General features: G+C 39.5%; 2 protein-coding genes across 3 annotated transcripts in view; one reads left to right on the top strand and one right to left on the bottom strand.

Moving 5' to 3' along the window:
- Nucleotides 1-12,949, bottom strand: part of LOC117457585 (leucine-rich repeat and fibronectin type III domain-containing protein 1-like protein) — a 220,192-nt gene that overhangs the window by 52,615 nt on the left and 154,628 nt on the right. The gene's annotated exons all lie outside the window — the stretch shown is intronic.
- LOC139434944 (uncharacterized) lies at nucleotides 7,260-8,337 on the top strand (the record flags this gene model as incomplete). The annotated part of the gene is made up of 1 exon (XM_071205199.1): nucleotides 7,260-8,337. A coding segment is annotated over one exon (897 nt), but the record flags the coding sequence as incomplete, so codon positions are not given.

Below are 12,949 nucleotides of genomic sequence, written 5' to 3'. Positions count from 1 at the left end.
ACCACCAGGTCTAGACCCAGGGGGGTTCATCGGAAACGGTTCTTTTCCTTCCCGAATGTTGTCCAACAAAACCTGGGCCTAATCGCCAAAACACATTTCATTCACTTGTTAAACTGTCATCATTATGTTTCATTTATATAATGTGACCGATAATAAACATGTATTCCATACATCACGTCTCTCCTGATTGAACTATTACTGGATTTTATGGGAGAATTGTCAAACTGGAATTTGAATGTAATAACTGATGTCTGTGAAGGGCAGAACATTTACAATTATCACAGTACAATTATAACAGAGGCCATGATTAAAATGTTATGTTTGGAATAAGTCACTAATTAAACATGAAGCACCACAACACAATTGCCTGGTTGTAGTTGTTTTAATTACACTTTCGCACACTGACATATGAGCTAATATCTTCTGAAACAGATACGCTGACACGAGTAGCAAACTGAAAATCCATGAACCATGCCGAAGATCTTCAGCAACACCACCCTTCTTTCTGATTTATTAAGAGTAAAGGCTTCTGCTTGGGTAAACATTCACCGCCTATGGCAACATTAATCTCAAGGTTTAGGCAGATGTCACGAATATCTGATTAGTGCTCTGAAATACAGTGCAGTTAATATTCAGTTGTACTGATACATCCTTGATATCAAGGTAGTCAGGTGCTCTTTTGTTGAATAGTTTTTTTGTCCTTATGGAAATTAATCATTTAACAATTTAATTAAAAATGGTCTGCTTCACTTAAAAGACGGTAATTTGAGGAGACACAAATATGAGATCTGATTTGATCAATGCCAAATCCAACCATGATCAAACATAAATGCCATATTTCTGTCATATCTTCTACGTTGTTGTACACAATCTTCTTCTGGTTTATTGGCAACCAGTTTAGCAAAATTAGCTCTAACAATTGCTAATTTGGATGAATCGACCCCTAATATTAGCTACATATAACTATAAAGAATGGAAATGTGCTGACTTTTTTCTAAATAATGAAAAAAAAACGTGTGCTACCGTATTAATGAGCATAAGGAACTCATTATACATACTGCGACTCCATGTGAGCTTCAACACCCATAACCAATACATTATTAAATAGGCTAAAGCAGGCATCCTCAAAGTACGGACTCCGGTCCGGATCCGGACCGAACCACAACTGTCTCTGGACTCTGAGCAAATTATACTTTTCATATGTATTATCTATATTATCTGTGTTATCTGCGAGACATCGCCACAACGCAACGAGTCAAAATGATCCGCTATGACTGCAAACAGCGCTCATCGGACGTTTATGAGAGAAAGTCTCTAATGTCCGAGTGCAAGTGAATGCAGCACAAGATGCACGTCATGTAACCCCTCCCCCGGTCCTGGCACGAGCGTGGACATATGATTGGCAGCAATTTCATTTGAACGGGACGGCGCAAAACGAGAAGCATTTGGACCCAAGTACTGAAGGAATGAGGTATTTGCGGTCTACACTGACAGAGAAGAGACTGTCAGTTTGGCTGTACTCAGCATTGAATCAAAATGCACTAAAGCTGTTGATCTTAATACGTTTGTGAGGCGTTTTGCTGAACAAAATGGTAATCGCTGCATTCAGCTGTAATAGACATGTCAACTTGATGCTCTGCTCACGGATGAGCATACAAAACTATTAAGATGATGACCTTACGTGTGTAAATATATTTTTTTCTTTGAGGGGGTCTGCCCCCAAAAAAGTGTTTTAAGTCCTGAGAAAGTCAAATAAGACGGTGTGTAAAACTACACTGCCCAGCCAAAAAAAAGTAACCACTTTGATTTAACTAGGTTAGTAGGTAAGGACTTTCCACTGGATAATAACTGAAGTATAAAAGAATGCATGACTGAAGTGATGGAGACCATGTTGAAGGCAAACAAAAAGAGGAAATAACAGGTCAAATCAAGCAAATCCCCCTCTCAGATTCCACAGCAACCAGAATAACATAAATACTGGCTGGTGATTTGATTAATCAGCTTTGTGATGGAATAAAAAATGCACAGTGCATTTCGTTAGCTGTGGATGAGTCTACTGACACCGCTGACATTGCTCAGTTGCTGGTGTTTGTGAGTTGTTATGAGGCAAAGGGGGAGTTTGTTGAAGATGTGTTGGGCCTGACGAACCTCAGTGGACACACAAGGGGGAAGACATTTATAAAGCAATAATGGGAATGCTGAATGAAAAAGAGTGCAGCTGCCTTTATTCATAACTGTGCAGCTCTTACACTGCAACTCTGAGGGATCAAGCACAGACACAATAACAATGAAAACTGCTGCATACATATTATTTTTGTTTTTGCAACCTCGTGTTAAGAATCTTGTTGCAATTGTTTAAAAGTTTGAATGACCGTAATAAATGGACCTTTGTCTTATTGAAACATTTATTTTGGACCATTAAGATTTGTATTTGAGTACCCCTGGGCTAAAGGGTTTGATTCAGAAATGTTTAGGGGTCAGACCTATTTCAAATTCATATATTCAGATCTAATGAAACATAATCATTACATCTTGAATAAACAGATTGGTCCACAGCAGCCACGGTGTTATGGCCCATTAATTGATCAAAACTGACTGGGCGAAAATATAGTTTCCAACATATTTTTTTTTATTATCAAAACTAACAATTACATAATAAAATAAGAGCAAACATGCGTTTCCCTTTAAAAAAACTTATAAAATTAAAAGCAACAAGAACTAACGTAATCAGGCAACGTAAAATGGACCGAACGCATAGTGGAAGCGCGAGCAAACACATCGTAGAACGTCTCGCGGGCGCGCGCAGATGAAGGAGGACAGTGGACTACACACACACACAAAAAATATACCGCACTCACTAACGATGTCACAACAATCGATGTTCAGGTTTTTTTCAAGAGTAAGAACAGAGTCGCCACCGCCAGAACCACCACACTCATCATCCGCCTAAGAGAGACGAGAGTGTATTTAATGTTGTGCCCCCGCTGAGCACAGTCCCTCTGCGGGACGTAGCACCCATTGCAGGATAACAGAAAATAGCATCCCAGTGCCGGACCTATCAGCCATATGACACGGTGGCTACACAGCCAAAGCTCCCTAAAGTACCCTCAGACACTTTTCGGACAAAGGAAAAGGAGCTTTGCTGCCCACTAGTATGACAAGTACACATTCTTTGAGTATAGCATTGGCAAGGACAGTGTGTTTTGTAAAATGTGCCGGTGTTGTGTCAAATTATGCACCCCCGTCGTGAAATGCACCCCTTGACACGGGAACGCGCATTTGAATGTATAGTCCGCTATTCTATGTTGTCTTTTTGATGGTTGGGTTGTCGAATCCTGGATTTTGCATTCATTCGTCACTTATTTTTCAGTTCATATTTTATTTAATATATGTTTTTATTTAATTGTGACGTCCTGTCTGTATACTTTTGCTTGTACTTGTGCTTTACAATGTATTGTTTATTTTTACATCAAGTGCTTGAGGGTGGGATTAATATATACTTTTTTATTTTGGGTGGTGCTTTTTATGAACAGCCTGGTTGCCACGATATGCACCCCTTGCTATCTCTGACAATAAACGTGTCACATACATGAAACTTGCTCCATTTATTGGTACTAGGTACAACTATACCCTCCAAAGTGCTTGAGGGTGGGATTAATAGAAGCATCTTTTTTTGGGGGGTGCTTTTTACGGCAGGCCAAGGGGTGCATTTCACGACGGGGGTGCATCATTTGACACAACACCGGCATTTTAGTGTGAGAGGCGGGACCGGCGTAGAAGATTCAGTCGCCATGGTTACAGGGACTGGAAACACATTGACTATGCTCTCTGTAAACATGAATGCAGCGCAGCTCATGCAATAGCTATGGAGAGAAATACAAACTACAGACAGTGCGAGAAGTCTGACCATGGAACCATCCTCCATCAGCTACTCAACCCAGAGGGCCGACAGCGAGAGATAATTGAGAAAAATTGGGAACACGTAAAGTTGTACCCGACATAATTCTCACGTGTGCAAAGCAAGAGATTCCTCATTTCATATTGAGACTAAATATCTAGAAAGATTATTAAGAAACGTAGAGCTAAAATGTCGTGCCATTTGCAGCTACCGGTGCGCACCCTGGCGCGGCAGGCATTCTCCAGCCCAAATCAGCAAAGCTTCTAAGTGTGAAACAGAATCTGCTGTCCAGGTATAGCAGTATCAGAAGGAAGTAGCCTAATGATAAATCTGCAGCCTCTGAAAAGTGCCGCGTCAGAGAACCAGTGCCATTTACGCACGGCCGCTCACTTCGCTAGATCCGCTAAAAAGGACAGCAGGCTGCAGTCTAACCACACAGACACACATCAGGTGCTCGCTCATTATTCCATATTCTGCCGTTGTATGTTCTTTGTTTCTAAATGTATCAATGTTGTGAACCAAAACAAAATAACATGCAGTATAACATTTAATTTCACTCAGAAAAAGTGTCTTTACTATAGGGAATATGCATTACACAGTTGCCTACAATGATATGCAGGCATTTCTTTCTATTTTCTTTCTGTAGCAATAGACGGAGATGGATAGATAATCAAATATGTAATGGTGTACCACAAGGTTCTGTTTTAGGTCCACTTTTATTCTCCATCTACATCAATAGTTTAGGTGAAAATGTCGATGGAGCAACCTTACAATTTTATGCGGACGATACCGTGATGTACTGTGCAGGTCCCTCCATTAAGGAGGCTGTTGTTGAATTGCAAGCTGTTTTTTAACATTATTCAGACTCAGCTCGCTGAACTAAATCTTCTTTTAAATGTTGATAAAACCAAGGTAATGCTCTTTTCAAAAGCTAAAAAGACACCAGAGCCTGTTTTAGATATTGTAACTATGCAAGGAATACAACTTGAAGTGGTTACCTGTTACAAATACCTTGGTATCTGGCTTGATGATTGTCTCTCTTTTAAACTTCATGTCAATAACCTGCTTAAAAAATTGAGGGTTAGGCTAGGTTTCTTTTTCAGAAACAAGTCCTGTTTCTCGCTTGAGGCCAGGAAAAGGCTAGTCACTGTGACCTTTGTACCTGTGCTGGACTATGATGATTTGATTTATATGAATGCACCTGCCAATTGCCTGGTACATTTGTATATACAAAGCCATGTTAGGGAAACTTCCATCCTACATCTGTTCCCTGATCTCACGGCGAATTGTAAGTGGCTACTGCCTGAGATCGCATGCTGTGGTTTTATTAAATGTGCCAACTGCTAGGACTGTCTTAGGGAAGATAGCTTTTAGATGCGCAGCTCCTCTGTCTTGGAATAGTCTGCAATTTAAATGGAAACTGAGCAATCTGGTGCCACTAAATGTTTTTAAAGCTCGGTTGGATGCTACTCAATCGGAAGCTGTTGGTACCTGTTCATGTGGATGTAAATTGTAATCCCTGTAATGATGCTGTAAGATGTCCTTTTTGTTGTTCTGTTTATGTTTTTATGTTTCATGTGGAACCTACTTGAGCAGGTCTCAATGGGATTTATCTGTATAAATAAAGGTTTGAAATGAAAAGAAAAGGGGATGGCTGTCGACAATAACTGCTAACGGCCAATAATGCAGATCGATGTAACAGCATGCACCATTTTAAAAATAGAAAAGTATGACCCGTTACATGATAATACCGCATGACTACTTGCGCATGTGTGGAGACATGTGTCTATTTATTTATAGAGGGAATCCTGGATTAGAAGATGAAAAAATAAATATGGAAGACACCGGAGAAAGGAGTAAGAGGACCGGGGTATGCATAATGGAGTGATCAAACACGATAATGACAGGGAGAGAGAATAAGAGGCAAGAGAGGCAATCAGTGTTGTGTTTCAAGTCTATACCAGGAAAATGATGGATTTTACTATGATATTCAACACATGCATACATCAATGCCTCTGTTATTATCATGTTTCACAGCACCTGCAAACAGGCATTTACATCTTATGCTGTGCTCTATATCAACACAATCACATACACAACACTCATTTGAATTGGGGTTGTTTTTTTTACTCTTGTACATTTTGAAGACCTAATTTAGCAAGAGGAAGGAGGTTTTAGGAGAGGGATTATAGATTTAAGGTTGGACGGATTACGTACTACACATGAGAAAGTGACTAAAACTATACTCAAAGGAAAATAATGGAATTTTCATAGAGAAAAGACAATAAATGAAAGATTTGTTTCAACATGTACTATTCATAACAGCTATTAAAGCATGCACAGTTGTAAAACTTAAACTTAAACTCGTTTAATTTGGCATATTACTCTCAATGAATATAAGAAAGCACTGCGTAAAGCGAGAGCAGCCTACTACTCTTCATTAATAGATGAGAATAAGAATAATGCAAGATTTCTTTTCAGCACTGTAGCCAGGCTGACAGAGAGCCACAGCTCCATTGAGCCTTCTATTCCCATAGCACTCAGTAGTAATGATTTTATGTGCTTTTTTAACGATAAAATTGTTACTCTTAGAAACAAAATTAATGACCTCTTGCCTTCGACCAGTATAGTGTTATCGACAGCTCCCGGAATCGTAAGTTCTAATATTACACTAGATAGTAAACTAGAATGCTTTTCAGCCATTAACCTTGAACAATTACATTCAATGATTCTCTCTTCTAAACCATCAACGTGCATGTTAGACCCTATTCCAACTAAGCTGTTGAAGGAAGTTTTTCCATTAATTAGCACTTCTTTATTAAATATTATGAATATGTCTTTATTATCAGGCTATGTTCCACAATCATTCAAAGTAGCAGTGATAAAACCGCTTCTTAAAAAGCACAACCTCGATCCAGAGGTTTTAGCCAACTATAGACCTATTTCTAATCTTCCGTTCCTCTCAAAAATTCTTGAGAAAGCGGTCGCAAAACAGTTGTGTGATTACTTAAAAAACAATGATTTATTTGAAGATTTTCAGTCTGGCTTTAGAACACATCATAGCACAGAGACAGCTCTGGTTAAAGTCACAAATGATATTCTAATAGCCTCAGACAAGGGACTTGTCTCTATTCTTGTTTTGCTCGATCTCAGTGCTGCATTTGATACTATCGACCATGATATCCTATTGCAAAGACTAGAGCACTTAGTTGGCATACAGGGAACTGCTTTAGGCTGGTTTAGGTCCTATCTATCTGAACGCTCTCAGTTTGTACGTGTTAACGATGAATCTTCCACGCAAACCAAAGTTAGCTATGGAGTGCCACAGGGCTCAGTGCTCGGACCTATTTTGTTCACATTATATATGCTTCCGTTAGGCAATATTATAAGGAATCATTCTGTAAACTTTCATTGTTATGCGGATGATACTCAACTATATTTATCAATCAAGCCTGATGAAATTAATCATCTAAATAAAATTCAAGACTGCCTTAAGGACTTAAAAACGTGGATGACCTTAAACTTTTTGATGTTAAACACGACCAAAACTGAAGTTATTGTACTTGGCCCGAAGAATCTACGAAACAAATTATCTAAAGACATACTAACTATGGATGGCATTAATTTGGCCTCCAGTGAGACTGTAAGGAATCTTGGTGTTATATTTGATCAGGATTTATCCTTTAACGCCCACATAAAATCAATTTCAAGGACCGCCTACTTCCATCTACGTAACATTGCAAAGATCAGGCATATCTTGCCTCAAAACGATGCAGAGAAACTAGTCCATGCATTTGTTACTTCTAGGCTGGATTATTGTAACTCTTTATTATCAGGGAGTACCAAGAAGTCAATCAAGTCGCTTCAGCTGATTCAAAATGCTGCGGCTCGTGTACTAACCAGAGTTAGGAAAAGGGACCACATTACTCCGGTTCTGGCTGCCTTACACTGGCTCCCTATAGAACACAGGATAGAATTTAAAATTCTTCTTCTCGCCTACAAAGCCCTTAATGGGCAGGCACCATCTTACCTTAAAGAACTCATTATACCCTACTGTCCTACTAGGGCATTGCGTTCCAAGAATGCAGGGTTGTTGGTTGTTCCTAGAATCTCTAAAAGTACAATGGGAACCAGAGCCTTTTCTTATCAAGCTCCACATTTGTGGAATCAGCTTCCAGTTTGTGTTCGGGCGGCAGACACCCTATCCGTTTTTAAGAGTGCGCTTAAGACCTTCCTTTTTGATAAAGCTTATAGTTAGGGCTGATTAGATTCAGCCCCTAGTTTTGCTGATATAGGCTTAGTTTGTCGGGGGACATCTTACTTCTTCCTTCTCTCTGTCTATACCCGTGTACACTCATGTTCCGATTAACCCAGCTTCCCCAAATGTCTTTCTTTTTGGTGTCTATATACGCTGGGATCCGGAGTCATGGATGATCCTGCGGTCGCGAGCGCTGGATCTTGAGTCGTGGCTGTGGTCCTGGATCATAGGTCCTGGATGGATATCCTCGTGGATTCATCTTCCTATTATATACACACATGCATTTCCAAACATTTGGACTACCTATGTTGCAAATGTATTATCTTTTCAATTTACACACGGCATCTATTGCACGTCTGTCCGTCCTGGGAGAGGGATCCCTCCTCTGTTGCTCTCCCTGAGGTTTCTCCCATTTTTCCCTTTAAACTGGGTTTTCTTTGGAAGTTTTTCCTTGTACGATGTGAGGGTCTAAGGACAGAGGGTGTCGTATTGTCATACTGATATTCTGTACACACTGTGAAGACCACTGAGACAAATGTAACATTTGTGATATTGGGCTATATAAATAAACATTGATTGATTGATTGATTGAAAAGAAGGTATTTTGTAAGTAAGATTTCTTTAATTTCCCTGGATCGTGTCCCTGATCCCAAACAAAACCACTAATAACCCTTAACCCTTACTCGGAAAAGACAGGATGACCATAATTAATGTCAATAGAATTACACCCCAAGAGAGAAATGGTAACCAAGTAATGAAAATGAAACTTGCTGTATATTAACATTTAATATGCACAAGCATTGAGTGAGTTGCAAAGCAGTTGCAAATAGGACAAGGACAACAAATCCTTAATACTTAGTTAATCTCATCCTGGTTTACTGCAGAAATAAATTGGACTGCAGTACGCTCGATATATTCGATTGGGCTTCACTGATTGAGATTGGTTTGACTTGTCTTGTTTACTTGATGCTTATCTTGATGCTTTGGTTTTCTTTTTTATCCAAGAGGGAGACTAAATGTAAAAAGATATCAAGATTGACACATATTTTAACGAAGTACTATGTTTTACTTTCTATCAATGCATTATTTTTGCATTCCAACCATTCTTTTTTTCTATTAATTCTGCCTATTCTGTTTCAAATAAAGTATAATAGTTTAATGAAAAATGTGCAAGAACAATATGGCCTAGAATGACAATTAAAGGACAATGTTCTCGAATGATATATAATACATTAAATGGATGTAACCTGAGTACAGATAAGTGGCTAAATCTAGACGGATAAAATAACCAGATTAAAATAACTTCTTCATATATATTCTTCAAGAAGGTTGAGTAATATATACTGTATTTTACGGAGCCCCGGCCTAGGGGACATGGAGAAGAGAACTTTTTCTTTTTTGAAAAAAAAAAAAAATAAATGTTTTGCGAGATCTCGCAATACTTTTCATTTAGTACTTCCTGGTCAGTTCGGCTGCTACGGCAACACAGAAACCACAACAATGGAGTGGTTCATCGATTTTACTTTGAGCTTGGCCTTAAATATAAAGATATAACATCAGTGATTGGCAATAGGCACAGGTTTCACACAGACTGTATATATAAAGGGTTTCACATAAGTGAAAACACCTCAAAAAAACACTCCGAGCGAGGGGACATGCACGTTCCTCTGAGCTGAGATTGACAGATTCGAATTTCGCGGATCAATAACTCATGAACATAATGTTGTAAAAATACAAACAACATTACTTTACAATCATAGCAAGGTAGACAACGAGCTACAGAGTCGTTTTCATCAGAACAGTTCGATACGCGCCGTCATCCGAGCTAAACATCAAGAATTGTTCACAATCTGCAGCTGGAGGAAGGAGAGGAGTGCTTAGGGACCGTCTACAAACTGCAACGGGGTTTTGCGAGATCTCGCAAAGGGGTTTTGCGAGATCTCGCAAACATAATTTTTTCTTTTTTTCAAATAATTTTTTTTTTCTTCTCCATGTCCCCTAGGGGGCTCCGTAGTATTTCTACATAATGACGATCACATGCAGAACAAAAATACTCTGGTCCTGTCCAAGGGCTTTAAAAACAAAATTACTACATTATATGTAAAAGGGAAATGTATAGCCTAGTTATTTTTTTAAGTGACCTGCATCTGATTTGCATGTTTGTACTGTGGGAGGAAATTAAATATTTATCGAGCAGTTTTTGCAGTCACCAAAACAATGTGCACAGCCGGCGTTTATAAGTGTCAAAAGTGTTGTGTGCCCTTCAGTGATGCACAGCCCTCGCCTCACCTCTCCATCAGAGCACAGACTGGTGACTTTTTATGCGTGAGCTAAGACCTGAACCTTTGTTGTGAATTGCACCCAATCATCACAGGAAATGGCCCAAAAACTGTGCTTAGAAGAGTATCATACATTTCTGGTGTCAATACATGACATTAAAAAAATAAAGCATTTGAAAAATATGGATTGATTTTTACGAATGCTACTTTAAGTTGTGATGTTACCACCTCTCACATCTGTTATCACATACCGGGAAGCTTAAAACATAGATCCAACTGGATTGAATATTAAGCTCCTGCAATCACATGATGCAAACTCAATCATTAAGAGTTTATTTACTCAAAATCTATCGAGTGTTACAGGATGCAATCCATCCACCATCTTTCATCTTTTGTATCCCTACTTAGCATCCCAATCCCCTCTTCTGCTTTCCCCTCATCCTCTCATGTTTATCTTTGCTCTGCTCCTCCCCCATCCTGCCCTACTCTCCCCCTCCTAACCCACTGCCCCCTTCTTAGCTCCATCTTCTCCTCTAATTCACTTGCCTTCTCGCCCTCCCACCTCACTCTCCTTTTTCAACAGTGTGTTTATTTAAATGTATTCTCCCTCCATCCATGAAAAGGTAAATGCCTGATGTTGTGGGACAGCAGAGAGACAGAAGTAGTGGACGGCGGATAAGAAGAAGGGTATAGGGAACTGGTGGGGGTGGGGGGCATGTCGTAGGATAATTAAACATCGATCTGGGACAATGTTGAGAACCGCAACAAGACACCAAACATGGAGATTATGGGTTGGGAAGCCGCCGGCATTTTGCTGAGCTCTGCAAATATTCAGAAGAGGAGAGGAAAAGGAGTAAGATGGAGGGATATAGAATAAGGGAGGGTAAGAATGCAAGATAAAGAGGAGGCAGTGTGAAGACGAGGTACAATAAGCACAATGAAAGACTGACAAGCCAAAGGACATACAAGAAGAGCAGAAGAACATGGAGTACATATGGAGAATGAGCGAAGTATAGTTGGAATGAGGCGGCAAATTATAGAACATGGGGTATAGGAAAGTAATACAAGCTAAAGATGAGGAAAATCATAAAAAATAGGAGGAGAAAAATACTTAATGGAAAAGCTAACGCAAGAGAATAAGACTGCAGATGTGAAAAGAAAAAAGTAGTAGACAAGACTAAATAGATGTTTTTAGTGTCTTTAAACTAACCTCTGCTCAGTCTCATTATTTCTGGATTAAATTGGCGAATATACAGCAGGTACCAGCTATGGCTCTGTGTGTGTGTGTGTGTGTGTGTGTGTGTGTGCGCGTGCATGCGTGCGTGCGTGTGTGTGTGTGTGCGCGTTTACGTGCTTCTGTGCGTGTGTGGCAAGTCATTCATCATTAGGCGCTTAAGCTCATTAGAACATTTCAGTGAATCATTCAATTAAATAACAATGACCTACAGCAAGCTGACTGCTCATCGCCACCAGTGGGTGTGTGGATGTGCACACGAGCGTGCCATAATCAGGCAGATATCAGTTTGGTGAAATTGTAGGTTTTGCTGGTATGAGCCTGAGTTGGGCATGTCATAATAACGTGCAACCAGAAATCAATAAAGCCTTTAAACAGCAGCATTGTTGAATAGCTAAAACATGTAAACCATTTAGTTATCCCCTTTAACAATGGTTTGCTTAGAAACAAAAGTAAAATGCAAGAGGAGCTGTAAGATGGTTTATTAAAAGCAGGCTTACTGATTGAAATGTGTGAAATGGACATAAGGGAGAAAAAAGAATTCAAGACTGACGTAGGATAATTAGCACATCAGCCTTAAAAAGGTTTTGTTTGTGTTGTTGTTTTCTTTAACAAATCCACATGCTTGGGGTCTATGAACTGTACACATGCATATTAAACATGTTTATAGTGCACAGATGCATAACACACATCACAAACTTATTCACACATGAATAGGCATTTTTGTGCTTCAGATACTGTGAATGTAACAAAAAGATATGCTCCTGCTCAAACACGTACACAGAAACACACATACACGCACAGGCACACACATTATCCCTCTCTTTACCTCTCTCCCCCATCCATCCTACTCAACACACAGTCACTACAGTACTTGCAGACCCACCACAGCCCACCTAGCTCCAGATGCTCCCATCACCTGCTCCTATGCTGTTACCTCCAAACACCCTTTAACAACACACATGCACACACACTAACAATGCATACTCTGGCATCAGTTCATTTATATTTCAGTTTAATTATGCTTGAACATGTACTATTACTATCATAGAAAACAGTCTAATGGGTTATGGCTCTTTATACAACATGCATAATGCTTATTATATTAATTCAGAGGGGAACTGAAGATAGAGAATGAACAACTGACAATACTGATGGTCTCCATGTCCTGCCTGTGTGAGAAAGTAGCCCTGTCTTGGAGAGCGAAAATAGCTCTGGTGATTGAATCTGACAAATAATAACACCTCAAGCTTGTTATCACCACTGATAAGGTACAACAC

This window comes from Pseudochaenichthys georgianus, chromosome 13, assembly GCF_902827115.2.
Source record: "Pseudochaenichthys georgianus chromosome 13, fPseGeo1.2, whole genome shotgun sequence".
NCBI classification, from domain to species: Eukaryota; Metazoa; Chordata; class Actinopteri; order Perciformes; family Channichthyidae; genus Pseudochaenichthys; species Pseudochaenichthys georgianus.
The sequence above is the reverse complement of the archived record's forward strand: the minus strand, read 5'-3'. Positions and strand labels throughout refer to the sequence as shown.